Here is a 26072-nt window from a genome sequence, read left to right on the forward strand (position 1 = left end):
TTGTATATTGTTAGAAAAAGCATCTTTTTATGGTTTTATAATGAAGGAAAGAGATTAGGGTGTAAATTAATATAGGATAAGATGTAAGTTATAAATCACAAAATACAAGCAAATAGCAAATTACTCTAGTAATATAATAACTATTTATAGTTATTTTTAAAATGATCTGATTATATAAAAAAATTGAATTGGTAAAGAACAATTTTTTTAATTATGGTTATTCAAGAAAAGACAAATTGTAAATGATAGTACTACAAAAAGAAGATATTAAATATGAAAGGAGAAACTAGAGGCAGAGCATGGGGTTCTAAATTTTAGAATAGAAGAGAAAATAGTTTTGAATCCAGAACATTAGTGTCGAAAACATTTACATTATCCCTTTCTTATTATTGAGTCGTCAATTAATTTTATTAGGGACTTCACAAGTTAATATACATATATATTTATTTAATTTTCTAATACAAATATAACATCTAAAGATAAGCTACTGAATTCTCCGAACCCAAGTTAATTGCGTGTGTCCACCTGAGAACATCTAATATATAAGGCTTTGCATGCCTTGGCATAGCTTAATATATCCAATAATTGTTGTCACATATTCAAGCACTTTTTTTTTATAATTGTGTCCCTCTCTTCTAAGACACCACGTGATTTACGAGTGTACCTTGGTCTCTCTATAATTGTCAACCATATCCAAATATATTTATTTATTATACTGCCATATGTTAGATATAACCAAATCCCCTCTAATTTTACTTTTTGAAGATATATATCATCATGTACGTTTTAAAAAAAATTATTTATCTTTAAAGAATAGTTAATAATGCTATACTAGTCATTTTCATTTTAATGCAGGGGTGAAGTACAACAGTTGCGGTATTTTGACTTGTGAACAATTGTCTTTCTATTTGTACTCCGAAAGATTATATTTATAATATTGTGACATAGTATATGAACCTATTCTAATATAAATTGTTTGAATTATAGGTGGAACGTTGATTCATCGTAATTGATCTTTTTACTTTTTCGAGTATATGATTTTTAAAATTTGTGATCTTAGGTTTGTTGAATATTTTTTTTAGCTGTATAAGCTTCTCGTAAAGGGTTATATGAAAAGTTTGTTTTTACTTTTTAAATTTAGAAAGTTATCAACGTTTTTTTAGAATGAATTATAAAGAAAATATTGCCAAAAACTAAGTTGAGATGAATGAAATAATAATATTTAGTAAAATATTACTCTCTTTGTCTCAATTTATGTAGTATGATTGGAATTTTGAGAGGCAACTAAAACCTTTTAAAACGGATTTTTTTTACATATGCCTTTACTTAGATATATTTAAGTTGTTAATTGTTGTGATATATTACTTTTTATGTGATTTTCAAATATATAGAATCTATTTCAAGAAACTTAAAGCTTTTGTGTCCAAATTCACAGAATGTAAAAAAAATTCCAATTGTTCCTCATCAACAAATAGAACAACATATCTAGTGAAATTCCACTACATACCACATCGTCACATGAAGTATTTGTTTTTTTTAGGAAAGCAATCAAAATCAAAATCTTCTCTAATATCTAATCAAAACCTTATTACCAAATAGTTTGTCGGGAAAGGAAAAGTTGAGAGATGGAAATGTACCTAAGTAATAAAATTGAATTAAAATGTTACTTAGGGTTATTGTTGGATGAGTAAATTTCTTCACTTTAATCAAATATTTGAAGTTTTAGCACTAAGAAATAATTTTATTTTATTTTTAATTGCGACGCGAACTGCATGACAACAGATGAGGTACTTTCAAAAAGAAAAAAATTGAACGCAAGATATGAGAGAGGAACAAGAAAAATATGGATTCATGTTGTCTGAAAAAAGATCGCTCACGCAAAAAATAACCATCATCTTGTATTCATTTTTTTGGCTTAAGATCATTATTCTTGGTTGCCTCATCACCATGCCCTCCATCTCTCCTTGTTCTTTTTCACTCCGTATTCAGAGTCCACGTTGAAGCTTCGACTAAATTTAAATCGTACACGGTAGAACCCATTATGGGAGTCAGGGGCGGCTCAACGTAATCGAAGGCCTAAAGCGAAATCTTAATTAGAGACCTAAAATCTAAATAAACTTCACATGCATTTATTTAAAATTTATTTTTCTTACATTTTTAAGTGCAAAGTATTACTTAATATTTTTTTTATATATAAATGATTTATTCGATTTCTTTTTCAATTATTAGTTTTAAATAAGATTTTATTAATTCAACGTTGAAAAATATTATTTTACTTGGGCAATCATTTTATGAATTGTTAACATAGTTCTACAAGTAATAAGTTGACAGATTTCAAATAAATATAAGAGTTAGAACCATAGCTTTGATGAAGTTGATAATTTGGTTACCCCACATTTTACTATGGTTGTTGTAATGCTTGAAAATCTAAGAAGAAATGGAAAAAGAATTTACAATTCAATTTGTTCAATACTTTTCGACTATTAATTGATGTTTTTGACAGAATATTACTCTAACTTATCAACAATTTAAAGAAGAGAGTGTAAAAGGAGTTAAAAAGAAAATAATGTGAGTATTAGTAGAGAGTGGAAGAAAATAAAACAATATTTTCTTGATTTCTTCTATTTGAATGGGGTTGAAGAGAATAAAATAATAATTTTAAATATATACTACTTTTTATCGTAAATAATCAATATTTTTTTTATAAAAATTAACACATAATTTATTCTTGGTAAAAATTGAAGCCCCTGAAATTGGGGGCCTAAGGCCAATGCCTTATTAAAATATACATAGAGCCAGCCCTGATGGGAGTGAATCTTCTAGTAGGATTTTTTTCATACCAAAGGCTCAAACTCGAAACCTCTAATTAAAGATGGAGCAGTCTGATCGTGGTGCATGGCCCCATCTCAATCTCCCCCACCCCCACACACAATCTTCTTCACCTATATATATACTTACTTCCCTGTTCCAGTTTTTGTCATCTTCACTTCCTACTCAAAAAAAATAAAAAGTATAGCAGCATTTCTACAAAAAAAAAATCACTACTAATCCCCTGTTTTCTAGCCAAAATCATTTAGATTAATTTTAGTTGGTTGGAAGTTTAATTCCATCAATGGCTGCTTCTGGATTTGAAGGATTTGAGAAGAGACTTGAGCTACACTTCTCTGGCGACGATCCTGCGATCGAAATGGGAGGTTTCCGGCAACTAGATTTTGATTACTTGGAGCAAGTACTACATGCTGTGCAGTGCACAGTAGTGTCAGCTGTTTCGAATCAATATTTTGATTCTTATGTACTATCAGAATCAAGCCTCTTTGTATATCCTACCAAAATAATCATCAAAACTTGTGGAACCACCCAGTTGCTGAAATCGATCCGTCCGTTCATCCATTTCGCGTGCCAAATGGGACTTATAATAACAGAGTGTATGTACACTCGAGGAAATTACATTTTCCCGAAAGCACAACCGTACCCACACACAAGTTTCAAAGAAGAATCTCTTATTTGCAGGATCAATTACCTAATCATCTTTGCTACAGAAATGCCTCTGTTATGCCTTCGAAATTCACTTCACATTCATGGCATGTTTTCTGTGCTTGTGATAAGTTTTACCCAATTCCAATTCCCAACGATCGGTATACAGTGGAAATTTGTATGACGGATCTCGACCGGGTACTTGCCCGGAAGTTTTTTAAGAATCCAGATACAACCGGAAAACAGATGACAGAGGTGACCGGAATAGGAGAAATCATTCCGAGTGCTTTGATTTGTGAATTTGCTTTTGATCCTTGTGGATACTCCATGAATGGGATTGACGGAGATCGTTACTCTACCATTCATGTGACGCCGGAAGATGGTTTTAGTTACGCCAGTTATGAGTGTGTGGGATCAATTTATGATGAGGACGACATTGGTAGGATTTTGAAGAAGGTGGTTCAGGTTTTCCGACCGGGGACGATGTCAGTGTCCACTACGTGTTCGAGCAGCAGCAGCGAGATTTGTACCAGAATTGTTAAAGCCGTCGAGCCACTAGGGATGAAACGGCGGAGTTGCACCATTGATGAATTCCCAGCTGCCGGAACTGTTGTGTTTCAAACTTTTATGTTGACGGGAAATAGGTGAATTGTCATGCTTAATATATCGAGTTTAAATTCTAAATTCGTATAATCTTAAAGTGGTGTGAGCGGGGGGAAAAGGTTTGAAAAAATATATGGCGGAAGTAAAGGACTACTATTTTTACTTGTCTTATTTATTTAATGTTAATAATTATTTAGAGTTTAGTTTGAAAAATTTAAGGTGAGTTGATATATTATGATAATGCATATATGTATACACCACTTATGTTTGTCACTCCTAGAGAAAATTTTGAACCTTTATCTTCTCGTTTATATATATAGTCATGTTTCTGTTTTATTTAAACTCTAGTAAAGTTTTCATTTTTTCAATCTCATCTATTTTATTTTAAATTGAAAAGAGAGAGGAAGAGGTACGTATTGATGAGGTAATAGAAATATAAAAATGCATGGGGCTACCTTCCCATGCCTAAGCGTGCTTCTAATGACACCACTACTACTTAGCTACGATTACGTTCAGACATTCATTATCTTCTTTTTTTTTTGGTTTTCCACCCAATCTCCGGAGCCCGCATTGGAGCTTTGACTAAATCCGGATTGCGCACTGCAAAGCCCATTTGAGGCTACCCAGGGCTCGAACCTGAGACCTGTGGTTAAGGGTGAAATAGTTCCACTACCACTACCACAATCCGGTGACATTCATCATCTTCATGAGTGGGTCAAATTGTATGAACCTACACAACACTAGGACTGTTCTATGGCAGATAATTTTTCATCTTAAACGGGCTATCCAACACAATAGTCTGTACAGTTCTATACAGAGACTAGATAAGGGAGCCCGTGCCAGCACGGACCCAATATATGTTACTCCTTCGATTTTAATTTATGTGATATAGTTGGAATTTAAAGAATTATCTAAATTTTTATATGGGTTTTAAATATTTTAAGTTTTTAATTATAGTGATTTATAGAATTTTTTATATAATTTTCAAATAATTACTTCTTATGTCCCAATTTACATTGCACAAATAGAATTTCAAGATTAACCAAATTTTTATATATCTTTCAAATATTTCAAATTGTTAATTATTGTGATTTATCATATTTTTACGTCATTTTCAAATAATATATGTTATTTCTTCTGTCCTATTTATGTAGCACCGCTATAATTTTGAGAGACAATTGAATTCTTTATTTGTTTTATAATTTAAATATTTTAATTATTTAATTATCATGATTTATTAAAAATATCACGTAATTTTTAAATATCCAACAGAAAACAAAAAATTATATAAATGCCCTAAGTTAGAAGCAGCTAAAAAAATAGTATATTATAACTCTAGTTCACTATTTTTACCTCTATTATGTTTTGTAGAGAAAATATTACTCCTTAATAGAGTAATTAATATTTCAAGTCGTTCACATGAAAAGTTGAATGATTTAAACATATAAAAAAATATCTCTCTTTTTATTATTATTTATTTTTAATTTTAACTTTTCACGTGATTTTAAGGTCACACTAAATATAAAAATTAAACATTAATTTTTGACTCTTTAATTTTAATTTTTGTATATAATTTTAAGATCACAAAATTAAAAAATATTTTGATACATATTTATTTTAACTTAAGATCACAAAGTTAAAAATATTATTTACTTTTTAAATTTTATGAAGTTAAAATTAGACAAATTAAAACTTGAGATTTATTATTTAGACAAAATAAAAATTATTTATTTAATATATTTAAACTTGCTATTTTAAGGTTTTAAATGGAAAAGAAAACCAAGGTATGTCAATTATGTGGCAATGGGGACCCACGGTAAAAAAAAAAGCTGCATTCTTTTGCTGGGTGAATATGTAATTAGACCCAAACAAGCTGGTTTTATTGGGAAAAAATAAATATGTATGCTTCTAAAGCAACTTGGTACAATATTTATGAGGCATTATAATTATTGAGTACCTAAAATAGCCCTTATAAAGAAGCAGGCATGTTGAGCAAGTGCTGCCTGCTTCTAGACTCTTATAAATAAAAGTAGTAATAGTAATAGGAGATGATTGATGATGGATCCTTCTCTCTTTTTGGTCCTTGGACTCACTTTCCACTTCTCTACAAGAACCTTGTATATATTTGTGAAGCTCGCTATCACCATGGCTATTCCAGTAGCATTAACATCAGGGAAATAGACCGGGTGACAAGTTTCTAACAAGGTACACTTGTTCACATAATAACTTAAACTCATTTGTTATTTGACGACAGAGCAACATCACAGTATCCATCATCAAGGGACATACCTTCACCTAGTTCCACCAAGGCCATATCCCCCAAATCCTATCGAAATATAGGTAGTAGTGTTCAGTGCTGAATGAAGATTAAAACACAATTCTTTTAAAAGGAAGCAATATTTGCATGTGTTATATAAAGATTCCTGATCCACTTATCAACTGCTGGTATTCGTAAGGAATCAACCAATTTAAGCTTATATTAATTAAGTACTATAGTTGTAATGAAACTAAAGTTGTTACCTAATCAATTTATGTAATTGCCTAATGAACTTAGATATGTTTAGCTTACGTGCACAGGCATTGCATCAATGCAATGTTTATCAGACGGTAGAAGAGCAAGTATAAGTGGACATACCTGGAGAACACTCACATCCAAGCAACTGAATTCAGGGCAGCCCCAATTTGGTGGCAGCCACTGACATTCAAATGATGCAGAGAGCAATCTTCATCATCCCCTACTCTGGCAAATAAAATAGAGCTTAATGATTTCTTTAGACCCAATAAAGCGGTACCTAAGTAGCAAGCTTTAAATAAAAAAACAGTTCAAGGTATCTGCCGTCAACATTACACATAAAAAGAAAAGTTGCTCCAAGAAAGAAATAAAAAAATTGTTAAAGCAAGGAACCAACTACATATATTTTCTTGCTGCAGTGTAGAACATTTTTCATTGGAGTCGGGGACAGGAGCATTAAAGCAGCAGATGAATATTATGCCTAGACAATCTTCATCCTCTTATAAACAAGCCACCTCTTACACTACCAGAGGCTCCAAAAGGAGCACACATCTCAAAGAGAATTCACATATAAATCTATAAAACAACAGAAGAAGAAAGTAATGCAAGAAAGGAAGAGGCTGTCTGACAGCTTTATCAGCACAAAACTTGACGATTGAAAAGCAAATTTAATATAAGGTTATGTTAGTGAGAAAGAGAAAATTATGTACCTATCAAAAAGAATCAAAGTCTGAGGTCTGTAAGATATTTAGAGCATCAAAGTATCCTTTAGGTTCCAGTCGAAGAGATCTAAACAAGTCATCAATTCAACCATTCGAATGTTCTCCCCTAAGATCGACCTATATTCCAAATAATCTGAACCTCGATATCACATTCTGAAGCGGATATTCCGATGATAGCAGATTCTCTGTCCGTCCCTCATCATCGAGAGGAAGAATTGCTATCTATTTATCCACATATACGTATAACAAATGTGGTTCCAGGGATCGGTCAACTTCATACCAAATGCTATAATTTCCTTATTTCAAACGCTATTGAATTAGATGAAAAGACTAGCAGAATCAAATAAAACAACTTAGTTTTTGGACATAAAGTGCAATGGATACAGCACAAGCCAGATATCACTAACAAAAGAAATTACATCATTTAGGGACAATTAACAGCTGCTGAAAGAAAAACTGATTTCCACATCGTATCCGCCTCTTCAAGAAACCCCATTCCACAGCGGAAGTGGTTATCCAAAAAAGGTTATCACAATAAAGCCTGTCTAAAAGATTCACCATCTGATGGGGAAATTACAAGCAGTAAAATAACTGAACGACATCGTTAACCCAAAATATAAAGGATAGATGTTAGATTAAACTCTAAAGCCTGAATTTCAATTCTTTGATCTGCAACCCTTTTTTTTAAAAATGATCTGCAACTCCAAACTCAGAAATTTTAAATTCATTAAGCATAAACATTGAAATGTTTGAAACAACATTACTGATAAAAATTGTTCTCAAAGAAAACAATAGCATCAAGAACTAGTTGAAAGTTGAAACCAACAAACACATCTACAGAGCAACAAAGACATCCACTAAGAAAAATATGAAATGTTCATATTACTTTCTTTTCAGTCTTTCTCCGTAAAACTGTTTCTGCATTCTTCATCATCTCTTAACTATCATCCTCTTTTATTCTTTGTGTATGTATGGCTGGGGTTTCTCTCTCTGATTCAAGTGCTTCTATTTTCTTCTGAAAGATAGTTAAGAAACAGAAGCCTGGTTTACTACTTCCAATCAAAAAATGCTCGATGTACAAATCAGCCCCTATTTCCGGTTCATTCCTCCGCGGTTTTCTTCTATATCTTCCACTCAGAAATCATGTCTAGCACCAAGAAATATCAAGTCACCTTCCACTTTAATTACAATCCAGTCAGTACTTTTTTTTTTTTTTTAGAGTAGTCAACATGAGTGTTTCTTCTTTTTTATAAAGTAAACTATTTTATCACTGTGGAAAAACTCCTATATACAAGCCGTATACCAGAAAGGAGAGAACCTACACAAGAATATGGTTTTCTACAAATGTTACCCAACAGTCAACGAGAGCTCTCTAGTTTCTTAAGGATTCTAAACAGAGAGAGACAGAGACAGAGACGAGGAAGAACACATTTCACAAAAAAATACTTCTAGTCAGTTATGATATTTTTATTGATTGGAAAGAAGGAATATAGGGGAAAGAATATGCTAAACATGGACTAACTCAAGTCTCTTGAATGCTATGATAACAACCTAAAGAGAGGAGAGGATAACAGCGATGTGTTCAGTTAATCATACCAGTTATAAGGTCAATATGGAGCTGTTGCAGGTCTGTTATTCAGAAGAAGAGAATGGCATAGAAAATACATTTACAGGCAATGTTGCTCGAACTCTCCAAAAATACTGCCGCACCGTGTCAGAACCTCCAAAAATATACACTTTTTTTGAAGGATCCGACAGGCAGGAATCAAACATAGCTTGAGATGGACTCGGAAGCAGATTTCACATGTTCCTCTCAATGTTGATTGACTTGAGTGGCAGCACATGCGACTAGTTAAAACTAAAGATAAACTTGTGCAACAGGTGCTACCTTTGAGAGAGAGATGGAAAACAACTGTTACATTTTTCTACACTGCAATAGTACCCCTACAGCTATGGTAATGTTCTTTAAGCCGAAGTGGACAGCGCCAGGAACTTCCAGTTTTTTTTTTATTTGAGAAAATGGTATTGTATTCATCAGCATTAAGGAAAAGCTGGGAACCATATTTACAGTTAAAATAAGTAAAAAAACTTGTTCTGCTTACAAGTTTACAAGATTGCTACAATGATTCTACAAACTCTAGTAATGATTCAGTATTCTCTACATAGTTTGCTTTACACCAAAAATACAAAGACTGAATATAATACATCTTAATTCTCTATATAGATCTGCTCCTGTTTTCAAAACATCTACCATATACAAGCTGGGATCGATTTCCATCACTTCTTCTGCCTTTATCCCCCCCCCCCCTCCACATTGCTCCGGCACAGCTTCACGTGCAGACTATGGCATGACCCATTTCAGGCCAGTCATACTCAAAAAGATCTGCCACAACTGTCAGTCACTTTCACAGTGCAAAAGTAAAGGGCTACTATTTTCTACATTCTCTTGACATAGGAAGCATCTTGAGCTTAACTAGATTCCCCTTCTTTACAGATTTCCACAAGTTAAGCACGTTTTCTGACCATTCAGGAGAAACATATCACTTTGAAAGGAACTTTGACTCTCCAAATGTTCTTGCAAGGCCAGCATGTATTTTATTGCTCAGTAGAGCTTAATATGTTGTATGCTGAATTAACTGTGTATCCCTTCTTACATAATTATTCCAAAACATGAAATCTTCATCATCAGTTGTACCCTTGAAGAACTCTGTAACTCTTACTACCTCCCAATCATTCAATAATCTCCTAAAAGAAAGGACTTCCAGGAGTTTCCACTCAGTTGGAATGGAAGAGGCATCAGTAAGAAACAGAAAGGGGCACAAACTTGGAACTACAACTCCAACATGCATTTGGTGGACAATATGGAAGGAAGGAGGGGGCCTCACAAATGTAGATGTACATTACAAAAGCTTACATGAAAGTAGAAGTTACGATCATCCCCAAGCTTGTAAATGTTAAGATATATAAGCTGCTGGTAAGTAAAAATAAATAAATCCAAATATGGAAGAAAACTAGAATAAACAACTAACTTGTCCATAAATATTTGAAACTGTAAATAGCCAACGCCTTGCAGAGAATCATCTGAAATTGTAGCTTCAGAAACTTAACTGAGGGCAACAGTAAGTACACCGTCCTTAGTTCACCTTAGTCATGGATAAACTCTGAGTCTAATGATAAGGAAATCCAACAATCTATAATGAGATTCCTCACTAATTTCTCATAAACCTAAGGAATTATATGTGTCTTAGTTTGACTGGTACAAAATTATCAAAAACTAACTAATACTTTTGAACCTTGTGGTCTTAAATATATTGTGTTGGACGCTGGAGTTAAAGAATTACTAAATATATAAAGTGACATCGTCTTCGAAACAGACTGAAACAACAGTAAGACACATAAATTGAAAAAACTGGAAGAGGGAAATTCACCACACTATGCGCAGGGGCACAGCCTCTTGGTATGCTGATGTGAACCATCACAAGATAGCACTGATGCTTGCGAGGTGTACAAGCAGGCTCCAGGGTTCAGATCTCTGGGAGCATCATCAACTACTTCAGCAGGCTGATCAGCTCCAACACTTGCCAAACATCCACCTTTACAGCTCAAGTACTTATGCATCGTTTCACATTGATTGAGCAACACAAATTTATTAGGAACACAAGACTGACCACTTGATTTACATACCGAATCACACGATTCACCTTGTTTTCCTATCACAACATTTATACCAGCCAACCTCACTTCAGTTTGTACACCAGAAGCACCGCCAGAAGAAGAATAAGACGGTATAGAGAAACAATGATGAAATTCACTAAGATAAGCATTTTCATGAACCACACTTTCCGAATTATGACGACATCTTCCCGTACAAAAATCAAAAATACTCGAATACATCCCTGCTGTTATCGGCTTAGATATCTTCACATTAACAGCCAGATCCTTTTGTGTCCTGGACGGATTCAAACAGCAAGAAACACAAAATTCATAGGAATTGCAACATTGTAAAACGAGATTGCAACCATTACAAGAGAATCGCTCTGATTTCCCACGGCAGCAGCGAGAATGGGGATCAATGGAGAGTGCATCACAGACTTGACCCATATCATCGGCAATCAAATATCTTCCTTGAACGGTAGTTCTACAGGTAGATGTGCTTTGAAGACTAACATCCTTCCTGATAGAGAATACTGGAGAAGAAAATTGAAGTAGGAATAATAGAGATACAAGGAAGGAGGATGCTATCAATTTTGACATTTCTCGGGTGGAAAAGGGAAGTGCCTTCTCTTGGGTCTTCCAAATAGAGTCCTGTCGGGTTGCGTTAAAGAAGCCCCGCTGAAATGGAGCTCCATCAAACTAAACATTCCTTTGGTTAGAAACATCAAGTTATCTCACGATCAATTATCGAGATAAGCTATTCCGCCATTAGTTTTACCATATCACTATAATATGAATAGTGGGATTAATAATTCACCTACTATTTAAAATCTTCAATCAAACACAGAATTAAATAATCTTGCATTTTGCTATTATTATATTTTATACCTCACACCAAACAACAACATGACATGAAGTTTTAAAAAGTATATAAAGTGTTGAATTTTCTGATTGTAAATTAAATATGGGAAGAATGTACTAAAATGTCATTTAATTTCATGATTTTGGAAAGTCAAAATTAAAAAATTGTCAAAAAAAAGAGAGATTTCATTTTTAAATAGATTAAAAAAATTAATACAGATAAATTGAGATAATTAGATTTAGAAAATAAAATAAATAATGGGGACAGAGAAATTAGTATGTAAGTACGTGCTCCATTTCAAATTATGTGGCACACTTTACTTTTTAATCCGACTCTTATAATATTATTAATATACATTTCAAGATTAATCTTGTTTTTCTTCTCTATAGTTGAAGTTTAACTATCTTATACCATTTGAGTAGTCATTTCAATAATTTTGAGTGTCATCTCAGTAATTGTGTGTAAAAATGTGTTGAGAGTGAAAGAATATTTCCTGTAGCTAAGAAAAAAATAAAATATTCCTTGTATTTACCAAAAATTGTCAACTTTACCGCTATACGTTATTTATATCTTTGTGTTACAAAATGTATATTTGGACAACATATAATTACGAGGACAAATATGACCCCAAAAATACGAGTACATATGACCAAAAGATATAACTGAAGATAAATATGAACATTTTTAGGGGCAACTGGCAAATATGAGCCTTTTTATTGTTTTGGCAAGGAATACAATTGGTGAACATACATAGATATTCACCTTCTTCCTATAATATAAACGGATGACATAGACGAAAGCGTTCACATGTAAAGATATTTCAAATTTGAACTCAGACATCATCTTGAAATTTTTCTTTCAAAAGTTATAATCTCCAACATTCGCTAAAGTTTTTGTCCAAATTTTATTTCCGCCTTAAAAAGCACTTGAAACTTTGAATAATTCTGAAATGCTGGCTAAAGCTTTAACTGATGGTAAAAGAACTGGTTATTTGCTATCTTTCCCCAATAAAGACGATCAACGAGCATATTCCTACACATCGGGAGGGAAACAAGACACCCCACCTTCTAAAATGAAGTCGATCTACTAGTAAATTACTGTGAGATTTGGACAAAAAACAAAACACTGAAAGAACATAGCAGATAAAAGAAAAGTGCAACACAAGCTCTCACGACACCCCTCTTTCTATGTCGGGGTAATTTGCAACTTAAACTGGCTATCCACAACGACAGTCTGTTTTACCCTTGCTGCTTTCGATTGGAGGCTGCAAGGAATAGATTACACTAATACGTGTACAAAGATCTACAGATCAACACAGAGATAGGAGATGATGGATCCTGCTCTCCTTTTGGTTCTTGGACTCACTTTCCACTTCTCTACAAGAACTTTCTTTATATTTGTGCAGCTCGTAATCACCGTGGCTACTCCAGCAGCGGTGATACCAGGGCAATAGACCATGTGGCTAGTTTCCAACAAGGTACACCTATTAGCAATATAACTTAAACCTACATCTGTTATTTGACGACAGTGAGACAACACAATATCCCTCAGCAAGGGACATCCTTCACCTAGCTCCACCATGGCCATATCGCCCAAATCCTGTCAAAAATTGATGCGCTAGTATTCAGTGCGAAATGGAGATAAAAAGTACAATTTTTTGGTCTATCAAACATCTTGTATATGGGAGCAATACGTGTGTGTGTGTGTTGCATATGGGACTTTATAATATGGGGTTCCTAATGCACTTGTTAACCGGAGGATTCAGGAGGAAGCAACCATTTTAAGCTCTACCTACACTAAGTAGTTCTAATATAACTTAATGTTGTTACGTAATCACCTTAATGTAATTATCCAATAACCTTGGTATGTTAAGCATATTCATACCGTCTATGCATCATATACAATGTGTATCCCACTATAAAAAGAGCAAGTATAAGTGGACACACCTGGAGTACACTCACATCCAAGTAACTGAGTTCAGGGCATCCTCTTGCTATGGCAATTATTCCAGCATCCCCAATTTGGTGGCAGCCACTGACATTTAAATGATGCAGAGAGCAACCTTCACCAATAGCCACAAGTGCTTCATCCCCTACTCTGGTAATCAAATAGAGGCTAAGACTTCTTAGAGCCAAATTACCAGTAATACGGTAGTTAAGTAGCAAGCTTTGATAAAGAAGCAGTTCAAAGTATATGCTATGCAAAATATAAGCAATCAACAATACGCATAAAGGAGAAGTTACTAAAGCAAATAACCATCTAGACACAATTTTTTGTTGATCTCGCAGTGTAGAACATTTTCCGTCAGACTATGGGCCAGGAAGTTTTAAAGAAGCAGAGAAAATTGTGCCTAGGCAATCTTCATCTTCAAATGGACAAGCGACCTCTTGCAGCACCAAAGGCGCCACAAGGAGCACAACAATTCCCATATCAAAAAAGAAAAGAGACACAAAGATAAATGTTCATCTCAAAGAGCATTCAAGTATAAATTTAAAGGACAATACAAGGAAGTAATGCAAGCAAGGAAGAGACTGTCTGACAATTTTATCAGCCAAGACTTGATGATTGAGAAACAAAAAAAAATAGAAGGCAATATTAGTTGAGAAAGAGAAAATCATGTACCTATCGCAGAATCGGAGGCTAAGGTCTGTAAGAAATTTACAGTTCTCGCCAACAGCTATAATTCCCTTATTTCCAACCTTCAAATCAGATGAAAAGAGCAGTATTATCAAGTAAAACAATTGAGTTTTGGGCATAAAGTGCAAAGGGAACAGCACAAATCAGATTTCACTAACAATAGATCGGAAAGAATGAAAAAGGGGAAACAAGGAGTGTTGTTAGGCCTCCCATGGACTACTCAGGTCTCTTGAATGCTATGGTAATATAGTCTACAGAGAAGGCACATAACAGTGATGTGTTCAATTAAAGGGACTTAAAGGGCAGGAAGTGAACATAACCTGAGATGGCCTTGGAAGCAGATTTCAAATGTTGAAGGAAGATTGACTCGCGTGGCAGCATATGAGGCTAGTTAAAAAAAGAAGATAAACTTGTGCAGCAAGTGCTAACTTTGTAAGAAAGAGATGGAAGACAACTGTCACATTTTTCTACATTGCATATTACTCTCACAACTATAGTAATGTTCCTGCACATCTCTAAGCTTATGTGGAGAATGCCAAGAACTACCAGGGAGCTTCCACTCAGTAGGAATGGAATAGGCATCAATAAGAAACAGAAAAGCGTACGAACTACAGTACCAGCGTGCACTACATGGGGCAATATGGAAGGAAAGGAACTTAAGGTGCTTCACGAATAAAGCAGAATCTGTTAGCAAAATCAAATACAACTATTTGTCTTTAACTCTCGTATTGTTGTAAAGTTGGATTCATGTCGGATGAGGTTTTATGTTTGGAGAATGATTCATATCAGATGAAGTTAGTCTCTTAGATTAATTCAGTGCCTTCAGGTATCTAGTATCTGATTTGTGTACATAGTAAAACACTAGAACTGGAGGAATGCTCTTGCTTTTGTCAGCTGATGTATTAGAAAAGTTCTGCTGATGTTTCTGGATCCCTAGAGTACATGTGCAGCACCATCTCGGTGCTGGTAATTAATGATATCTTTGAATCTTTACTGATCAAAAAAATGCATAGGCCTCCAGTAATATGCAACACCTCCGCATGTAAAGATATCGTGTAACTTTGACATCACTAGAGAACAAGAGAGAAATCCCTAAGTAATGAGGGAGAGAAATTATTAAAGCACCTCATAACATCGACGGATGTGGAGCCTTTTGAGGTTGCAGCATCCTCTGGCTATAGAACATATGGCTTCGTCCCCAATACTTGCACAATCTACCAAATGTAAAGCTTGCAAGAACTTGCATCCTTTGCCAATCTCGGACAATGCGAAATTACCAATTCTTTGACAATACAGCAAGGCCAACTCAGACAGATGCCTACATTATGAAGCCAAAACTCAAATTAGGACCTTTTGACTTCTTAGAAAAAGGAAGGACAAAAGACTCAAGATAGGACCAGGACAGAATTTTAGAGGGGTACAAACTATCAGGTCAAGCAATGGATAAAATTCATGAATTTCATAAGTATTACTCCCTCTGTCCCAATTTATGTGTTTACTTTCCTCTTTAGTCAGTCCCAAAAAGAATGACACATTTCTATATTAAGTAACAATTTGACTATAAAATGTCTATTTTACCCTTAATGAAACGATTTACAGCCACACAAATTTCTATCATTCATTTTGGACCACAAGTTTTAAAAGTCTTTCTTTCTTTCTTAAACTCCGTGCCGAGTCAAAGTACCTCACATAAAATGGGACGGAGGGAGTATTAATAAGATGAGCCAAGCATAACATAAATAGCAGTAATCAATCTATCAGTGAAACCAATCAACTACCATTCAACAGTTTGCTAGTCCTAATAGATTAGGTTTTCAGTCTTCATTTTTAAAGAAAAAGAGATGAAAGAAATTGGAGGACACTAAACAATGAAAAAAGACAGGATTTCATTAAAGACAATGAAATTACTGCCAATCGTCTATGAACACAAACATAAATTTACTGCCCACATCTTCATGAAAGAAATAACATCATTTTCAAAGGAAGTATATATGATGAAATTAAAATCTGCAATCAAAATAAAACATAAGAGAATTGCAATTTACCATTCTGATTCAACATATTATCCTACATTAAAAGGTAGTTTCACGCTTCTATCTATCAAATTCTAATACTAGATCAGCCTACATCCTACTGTAAGCCTCTTTGAAAGTGGTGGAACTTATATGCATTCCGCATTAATTATCTAACTCAATAGATTCAGAAATCTGGCTGTAAACATGGATGAAACCATCCCCTGGAGTTTGGAAAAGTATAGCATTTTGTTTCATGAGGTAATACTGACAGAAATAGAATAACATGATTGTCGCATGAGCTTTGGAATAACAGAGAACTCAATTTGGTCCAACTTGGGAGTACAATACTTTGCTAGAGAATGCGTTCAAAGAAAATCACGTTAAAAATCTAATATAAGCACTCCCTCCATAATCTGCTATAATTGTTCTATGAAGCATTTTTTCTGTTTAATTTATACAAATTAAACTCAAGCAAGCATTTCTATTTGATAGAATAGCATATTTTCCTTTAACATGGCGCTTAAAATCTTAGGTGCAAAAGTAGTTCTATAAGCACCAATTTTGAGCTGCTTCTTTTAATGCTTATTTTTTTTTGAAACCTCTAAATGTAATTCTAAACATTTACTAGATACTCACATAAGTGCTTCTCATGCTAAATACTCTCCCCAAATGCACAACCACTCATGCATACGACCTTAAAAATATAAGCAGTTTACAAGAATCTATCTTGAATTCAGAGAACAAGGAGAAAGGGGAAAAGTAAGCACTAGGTCTTTTTGCCTTCAATAACTAAAATTCAACACAAAGGTTGAAAAGAAATTCAAAATAAAGCACGAGGAGAAAAGTGTACGTGCAAGATCTTGCAATAGACTCCAGTCCATATGTCCCTATATTGTGGCAGCCATTAATCTCAAGATACGTGAGCCCAGTGCAACCAACTGCAACTGCTTCCAAGCCTTTGTCACTTAAGAAAGTACAATCATTCAAGGTAAGAGACTTCAACCGTTTGCACCCTTTACCAATAGCATACAGACTCCTGAAAAAATATGCATAAAGATATAGGTCAGATTGTGAAAACCAATCATCCCAGCACATCCTTTGTTAAATTTTTGCTTGCAACTATTGCCATAAAAAGACAGACAGCAACACACAGTTTGAATCAAGTTACTATCTGTTCTCTATATTCAGGAATTATTTTTTTTAGCAAAGATGGAGTTGAAAATTTAAAGATTAGGTATTTAGATTGCGTAATCTGAACACTGGAAAAGCTATTGGTTAAGAGGAATTGTATTCATGCCTAAAATGTAGATGTACATTACAAAAGCTTACATGAATATAGAAGTTACGATCATGCTGCTGGTAAGTCAAAAACAAATAAATCCAAATAGGGAAGACAACCAGAATAAACAACTAACTTGTCCGTAAATATTTGGAAACTGTAAAGAGCCAACAACTCCAGCGACAAACAGCAAGTGCCAACGCCTTGGAGAGCACCATCTGTAACATTAACGCATTGTAGCTTCAGAACCTTCAACTGAGGGCATCCTTGGGCAACAGCAAGTACACCTTTATCATGGATACACTCTGAGTCTAGTGACAAGGACTCCAAAGATCTACAATGAGATCCCACAGCTTCCAAGGAGGTGTCAGTTACTTTTGCACAGGCAGCCAAACTAATAGATTTCAACGTCTTCCCAGAACCATCTACCAATTTAATCAAGCCTGCATCAGTTAAGCCTTCACAGAACCTCAAATTCAAATCTTCAAGTTGCTTAGAGAACTCCCCAACAGCTGCTAGACCTTGATCTCCAACATAACAGCCCTTTAAGAGGTACAGGAAACTAAAGCTTCTCAGACCTTAGATAACATGCACATCATATAGTTCAATTCCAAAACAGCTTGAAACAGATCAATAAAATAACCATGAGGAAACCAAAGTTTTAAATGACTAGATATTTACCTGTAAATCCAAAGACTTCAAAAATATACACTTTTCAGCTATAGACCTCAGCCCCACATGTGTCACATTGGAGCACCATATTAAGCTCAGCTTTTCAAGCTTACTGAAGCCAGCAGCAACAGCAGCCAACCCAGCATCTGACAAACAGTAAGATTCTGTTTCATTGTCTTCCGAGCCATTTGTTTCAGCCAGGGAATGGATCTTGAGAGCTGAAATCACGGAATGATCAGTGCCACGCCTTCTTCCCTGCAACGGGTATACAAAAGAAACAATAAGTTTAAACTTTCAAGATGAATGTAGCTTCCCGGTACAAGCTCAGAAATTCACCTGTGAGCCTAACAAATAATATAACACACAAACCTTTAGAAAATACTGTTTTGGCATCACAAACTTGAAAAAAGCATAACCCAAATCTCACAAACAGAAGGCAGAGGAAATTCGCTTGTGAACCTAACAAATACTGGAGTCACTTATATTACCACTAAATGTGAAACTTTTTTTTTGTTCGGGTGCTAGAAAATGTTGATGGGATTGCTTTCTTGAGGATCATTCCTCTTGAGGGTGTCTCTATAGTTTAGGTGCTTGTTTGGTATTCTTAATAGGAGGTTTTGACTTTAATATAGTCATTGTTGCCTATTCGTTCCATTCTTGTGTCTAGCTTTCTATCATTTACTTCCTTGTTCTTAGATTATAGGGTTTCTTTTGTTCTTTCGCATTCGAGATTGTATGAGAAATATTGAAAAAGAATATTATTGAATTGTTGTCGTTTACATTATTACATTGAGACCCTATTTATAGACACTAGAATACACTCCTTTACCAAGTAGGATACTATTTACTATTCCTCTTTCTATTTTTATTCCTATTCCTATTCTAATAGGATTGTATAAACCTATTCCTATTCTAACACTCCCCCTCAAGCTAGTGCATACAATTCATGTACCTAGCTTGTTACAAATGTAATTAACACGAGGATCGATGAGGGGCATGGTGAGATATTTGCAAGTTGATCACTCGACTTCACAAATTGACAATCAATCTCAATGTGCTTGGTCTTCTCATGAGATACTGAATTTGATGCATAATGGCGATAAAACACAGAGTGATAAAATTACAGGTTTGAACTTCCCAACCAAACTTGCAAAGACTGTTTCAGACCATAGAGTGACTAACACAATCGACATACAAGACTACTAAACTCTCCTTGAGCAACATAATCAGGTAGTTGCTCCATATATACTTCTTCACAATGCAACGGTCGCCGGAAGTGCTCAAAATCTAGTATAAAATGTATCGATCATGTTGAAATCAATAGACGAGTCAACATTAAACAAGAAAGTCACCGAAAAATTTGGTCGGAAAATGCTCATACGCCGCAGTATTAGATTTGATGACTGAAAGAGGTCACAATTTAATAAATAAAATTATATGGATAGGATAGTTCGAATTGATGGAACGATCCCATAGAAAAAGAGAAATAATAGGGATAGGGTCGAAATGATGGGCGACCCTACTGAAAAAGAAAAATTATACGGATAGGGTTGGAATGATGGCACAACCCTACGCAAATTAGATTTGAGGAGTCACCGAAAAGATGAATGGAACTATGCAAATCAAATCTGAGGAGTCACTGAAAAGACACATGATGCTATGCAACTCTGAGAAAATAGTTCGGAAAAAAATCCACGATACTACACAAATTAAATATGAAAAGTAGTCCGGGAGAGATGCACGGTGCTACACAAAACAGATTTGCAAAAAAAGGTAGTCACCGGACGGATGTCACAGTGCTACACAAATTATATATGAAAAAGTAGTCACTGGAATGATGGCACAGCGCTACACAAATTAAATATAAGAAAGTAGTCACCGGAATGATGGCACGGTGCTACACAAATTAGATATGAGAAAATAGTCACCACAAAGATACACGATGACCAACTTTTGCTAACATAATCATTGGTCAGACGGGTGGCATATATGGGTGCCACCCGCGGGCAGCGGAAGCTCATTGATTTTCTACTAAGATCTTAGAGGATCTGATACCATGTGAGAAATATTGAAAAAGAATATTATTGCATTGTTGTCATTTACATTATTATATTGAGACTCTATTTATAGACACTAGAATACAATCTTTTACCAAGTAGGATACTATTTACTATTCCTATTTCTATTCCTATTCCTATTCTAATAGGATTGTATAAACCTATTCCTATTCTAACAGTATCATTAAGTATTGAGTGTCGGTCATGCTCAACCTAAACCCTTTAGTCTCTAGGGTTCTTCTCCAAACCTCTACAGATAACTTAGACCATGGCACCTCACCTTGGATATGACATGTCAATTCATCCATCAACAAGAAAAACAGAAACAGACTAAAAAGTTGATCCCTGATGCAATTCCAACACAACTGAAAAGTGCTCTGAGTCCTCACATGGGTCTTGGCTCCATCGCACATATTTGTAGTCTCCCTAGTGTATGCCATCGGTACACCTCTAGCCTCCAAGCATCTCTATAAAACCTCCCTTGAGACTATATCATATCCCTTTTCTAGGTCAATGAACACTATATGTGAGTCCTTCTTCCTCTCCCTATACGGCTTCACTAATCACCTCACGAGATGGATGACTATTGTAGTAGATTTTTTATTTTTTTTTGATAACCGAGAAATCCGTCTGTGACCCACTCTTTGGACCAATCACAGCCTTCTAAACTCGGTGAATAATGGCCCGCCCAAAAAGATCACGCCCAGTGGGCTATTGTAGTAGATTTAACTAAGATAAATGTCAATCTGATTTATTTCAGGTGAAAAATTGAGGGTTAACATGAAACATCATGATCACCAATTCGTAATTCGATGGTAAACTTTGAAGTCCTGATCTAGATTTTAGAGTTCCTATCCTCAATTGACAAATACATAGTCTTTCACCAGTTATATATCGAAAGATATACACGAGCAACAGAAACGAATAACTTTGTTAGGCAAAAAAAAAACAATCATTCCAAATCATTAAGTGCAAAATTAGAATTCTGACCAAAATATTCCCAATTGGAATGCAATAGACATCCCAATCTTAAATTTGAGACCTAGACACTCAAAATATAGACGTTGCATACAAGCTAATCAATAAATATATGAAATCGTCGCATAGTGAATTCAAAGGCTTACAAGTGGAACCGGGAGAGATATGGATAGTCTCTCGTCGACAAACACATTCCGGACATTGACGAAGCGGCGAGCGAGCAGTTTAATAAACACGTCGGGGCAGCCAGAGGCACCAATTCGTAAAGTGAGACGACTGAGGCGCTCGAGACGGAGCCAACGCTTGCAGACAAGTGCACAAGCGTCACGGCATGATTTTGATTCCAGATGCCGGAAAATATCGAGAATCAGCTCATCCGGCAGGATTTGATTGATCCAATCACGCCCTCTCATTGAATTTGTCTACTTCTTCTGGATCTATATGACCTTATAAATACACAATTCGCAGCTGAATCTCGATTTCAGATACGTAAAAGAGAGGAAATGAGAAATTCGATGAGTGAAGATATGGATGTGGTATCAGGTGAGTCGGGTCGGTAGAACTTGCCCGTCAGTTGTTGACAAGGAACGATAGATCAATCAGCGAAAAGACATTTCCCATTTTAGCCTTGGGAAATTTTTTCTTTCTCGGATAACTTATTGCAATATTACGGGTATCTTTGTAATTCACTATATGGAGGCATTATCAGATGAGATCGGAGATCAACCATAAAAATAGTGCCGAAATGTGCATGTCATAGTACTTTGTAATAGTCTCAGTTGGTTTGGAGGGTGGTTATTCACACAAATGATTTGGAATCGATCTCCCTCAATGCCTTCTAAATTGAGCATGTCGCATAGGGTTTGCCTAGTGCGGTTTACATTCTTTGTGTGGTTTGCAGGCTATTACACAGTGGGAGTTTATCCAGTGCGCACAAAGTGCTCACCCGAAGGGCAGAGGCTGTGACAGAGGTTGTAGCGGTTGTGGGTTATCCTGGGGTTCCAAAAAAAAAATACTTTGTAATACTATACTACGTCGTGTTTTCAAAAACGTTTTTTTTTGCAGGGCGTACCAAAAACGCTCCTAAAGATGTAGATCCATAGGACGTAAGTCATAGAATTTGGGCGGTAAGATCCAACCGTAAAAATGTAAGGGCCCTGGGCGTTATTTCTTTAAAAAAAAATTGAACCTTTTTTGCTTTAAATTATATTTTTTGTTATTGTTGTAATGATATTTCTCAAATAGTAATTGTGATACTTTTTTTCTCCATTATTGGATATTAATACCTTTCTCAAATAAAAATCTTAATATTTTTTTTCTATATATTATAGTTTATTTATAAAAAATTATTTGTAAAATAATTGAAAGTTTGACCTTTGCTTTTTTCTTAGTAATAACATTATAAAATTAAATATACATGAGACTATGCCACATAGATCCATAAGCCTTACGCTCCGTGTCTCAAGGCTTACGTCTTGTCCCATACTGCATAAAACGTCTCGCCTTATGCCCCCGCCTTTTAAAACACTTACTAGTACATATTTGTTTTACAAAATTAACCCTCAAAATAACAATACCAAATTGTATCGAGAATGTAATGATGCGACATATTCAAGAATATATGTCATGATGCACATTATTTGTACATGATATAATATTAATTGATTAGATACGAGGCGAAGTTAAACGTGAGACTAGAAATTTGGATATAGATCTAGATTTAAGTTGAATAGGATCAAAGTTGAATACTGGGGAATTAAGTTTTGTGACGTGATTTATGAAGTGGACATGATCATGAGGCTTGACACTCAGGTCATTTCTATGAGAAGAAGTTTCATTTGGCAGTGTTTCGCCCCTACTTATCGGTACAACGCTATTTATTCTAATCATTTGTTGTCTATAGATTATTGGTGCACTGTCATTTCTTATCGGTGGTTATGATTTGACGACAATGTTGGCCAAATAACCATGACATCGTTTCTTCGCAATCTCACATATTGTGGGCCAAAGATTGAGTTGATGGTAGATTTTCTGGAGAAAAAAAACATTTGATGTAAATACAGAAGAATGTAGGATGGCATTTGGCGAACTCGCATGTTGTGAAGCCATAGGTTAAGTTGATTGTGGATTTCACTGTAAAAAAGTTCCATATGCATATACTAGAGAACATAAGATGGCATTTTGTAAATTCGCATGTTGTGGGGCCGCAGGTTGAGCTAATGGTAGCTCTCCTATGAAAAAGTATTGAATGCATATATGTCCAAATGTAGGATGACATTTTGCTCGAATAATAACAGATGAGTAGTTCGTACAAGATTCATGAATCTCATATGAGTATGAAACGCTCCATAGCATAAAGGATATCGAAGTAATAGACGAGAAGGTAATAAAAATAAAGGAGGAGAAAATTTTACATTATTCATATTTGAAGTATGAATGACAAATAAATTCTCCATAGTAAGAAATTGTAGGGGGAGGGGGGAATTATGCACTACAATTTTGTAATATAATGATTTATTTTCTAATTTGATGCCTATATTTAATTCATTAATTGCAATATACTTCAAAAAAAAAAAAACTCCCTAAGTAACAAATTTTAGAAGAAGAATATGTTTTCTCTTGAAATTGATCAAGTGTACTCCTTATATAACTAAAGTATTTGTTGTCAGTTATCTTTACTTAATGCGTATTTCTCAAAGTTCATTCACCATTTTTGTTTGCCTTTCAAATATCACATGTCTAAACTTATTACGAAGTAGATAAATTTGTATAAAAAATTCAAAAATTGAGTACAAAATAAATAATGTGTCAAAAAAATCAAATTACATACATAACACGCGACTGAAAATTAAATGATGGGAATCCTATCGAGAAAGAAGAGGCATAAGCATCGCCTCTCGATCCAATCCATCTTCCCTGGCATCCCCAACAGCACTAGTTATATATCCATTGGAAGAACGTATATTTTTGACTTTTTTTAATAGAAAAATCATATATCATATATCAACATATTTAAAGCCCATTTAAACTAATTTTACTATTACAAATTATACAAAAATTAAAAGATGATATATGTGTGATACGTGTACATAAAAATTAGTTACTCCCTCCGTTCAATAATAGTTGTCCACTATACTATTTTAGGATGTCTAACAATACTTGTCTAGTTTATGAAATCAATGGATAACTTTACACTTAAATTCCTAATTTACCCTTATAATTAATTATAGTCATTTCTCTATTACATTTTTCAAGACATTTTATTTATTATATTCAAAGGGTGATATAGTAAAAATACCCTTCTATTTATAGTTTATTAAAAAGTGTGCAAAGTCAATATTGGACAAGTATTGTTGGACAGAGAAAATATAATTGATATATAAGTGAACACGTGCATTAGTTTGTTTAAATATAAGAGGAATATCTTTTAATAATAAAGAAACATATGACATACTTAAAACTCATTTAAACTAAATTTACAATATATATATATAACATTATAGGTGATACACGTGCAAAATTCATATTTTCTTTTTATTGGCACAGTCAACAATAATCTCATTTCTGTTTGAATCTCCAACTCTATTTCTTCTTTCCATTTGTAGCATATCCATTGGTGGTGCTCTCCCTGCTTATCGGTACAACATTATTTCTTCTAGCCATTAATTGTCTATCAATTTTTAGTGCTCAGTTATATCTTATCGAGTGGTTATAAATCGACAACGTTGTAGGCCAGATAATTATACTATCATTTCTTTGTGAACTCACATGGGACAAAAGGTTGAGTTGATGGTGGATTTCCTAATAAAAAAATATTGGATGCAAATAAAGGAGAACGTAGGATGGCATTTAGCGAACTCATGTTGAGCTGATTTCGATTTTCCTTGTAAAAAAGTTTCAAATGCATATATTGAAGAATGGAGAATAGCATTTTGTAAATTCGCATGTTGTTGGGCCGCAAATTGAGCTGATGGTAAATTTTCTATCAAAAAAAAAAGTACTTGATACATATACGTGCGAATGTAGGATGATATTTTGCTCGAACAATAATAGATGAATAGTTCGTACAAGATTCATGAATTCCATATGAGTACGAAACGCTTCATAGCATAAAGTACATCGAAGTAATAGACGAGAGGGTAATAAAAATGAAGGAGGAGAAAAATTGCATTATTCATATTTGGATTGTGAATGACAAATAAATTCTCCAAATTAAGAAATTGTAGGAAAAAAATATCAAAAATGCACTATAATTTCGTAATGTAGTGATTTGTTTTTTCTAATTTGTTTTCTATATTTAACTCATTTATTGTAACATACTTCAGAAAAAATATTTGTTTCCGTGAATATGTTTTTCTCTTGAAAATTGATCAAGTGCACTCCTTATATAACTAAAGAATTTGTTGTATGTTATCTTTATTTAATATAAATTGCCCAAAGTTCATTCACCATTTTAAAAACTCATTTAAATTAAACTTACAATATATATATATATATATATATATATATATATATATATATGATAGGCGATACCCGTGCAAAATTCGTATCTTCTTTTCATTGGTACAACCAACAACTATCTCATTGTATTTGAATCTCCAACATTG

At 34.3% G+C, this 26072-nt stretch overlaps 2 protein-coding genes and 1 pseudogene across 2 annotated transcripts; 1 reads left to right on the plus strand and 2 right to left on the minus strand.

The window, feature by feature from the left end:
• Positions 1-3112: 3112 nt before the first annotated feature.
• On the plus strand, positions 3113-4122 carry LOC125838224 (S-adenosylmethionine decarboxylase proenzyme 4-like; annotated as a pseudogene).
• Positions 4123-10328: 6206 nt separating this feature from the next.
• On the minus strand, positions 10329-11660 carry LOC125837996 (uncharacterized). Its single transcript, XM_049517056.1, is given in 2 exon segments — positions 10329-11589; positions 11592-11660. Coding segments are annotated over 2 exon segments (915 nt in total). The 3' UTR covers positions 10329-10743.
• Positions 11661-12798: 1138 nt separating this feature from the next.
• LOC125838203 (F-box/LRR-repeat protein 4) lies at positions 12799-22034 on the minus strand. The gene is made up of 8 exons (XM_049517280.1): positions 21612-22034; positions 18440-18685; positions 17895-18301; positions 17330-17515; positions 15590-15782; positions 14450-14526; positions 13774-13924; positions 12799-13426 (listed from the first exon to the last, which is right to left on the minus strand). The coding sequence occupies exons 1-8, from the start codon at positions 21876-21878 to the stop codon at positions 13130-13132; spliced, it is 1824 nt and encodes a 607-aa protein (XP_049373237.1). The 5' UTR covers positions 21879-22034; the 3' UTR covers positions 12799-13129.
• Between the last annotated feature and the right edge of the window lie 4038 nt (positions 22035-26072).

Source organism: Solanum verrucosum, unplaced genomic scaffold, assembly GCF_900185275.1.
Source record: "Solanum verrucosum unplaced genomic scaffold, falcon-dt-bn FXZP01000079.1, whole genome shotgun sequence".
Taxonomy (NCBI): Eukaryota; Viridiplantae; Streptophyta; class Magnoliopsida; order Solanales; family Solanaceae; genus Solanum; species Solanum verrucosum.

Bases quoted from the DNA above. Each gene is read 5' to 3' on its own strand.
- LOC125838203 (XM_049517280.1), bottom strand. From the start codon at position 21,878: ATGAGAGGGCGTGATTGGATCAATCAAATCCTGCCGGATGAGCTGATT. The intron at 18,302-18,439 runs GTAAATATCTAG...TACCTCTTAAAG, and splicing joins TGAAGTCTTTGGATTTACAG to GGCTGTTATGTTGGAGATCA. The intron at 13,925-14,449 runs GTACATGATTTT...TTTGATTACCAG, and splicing joins AGCCTCCGATTCTGCGATAG to AGTAGGGGATGAAGCACTTG.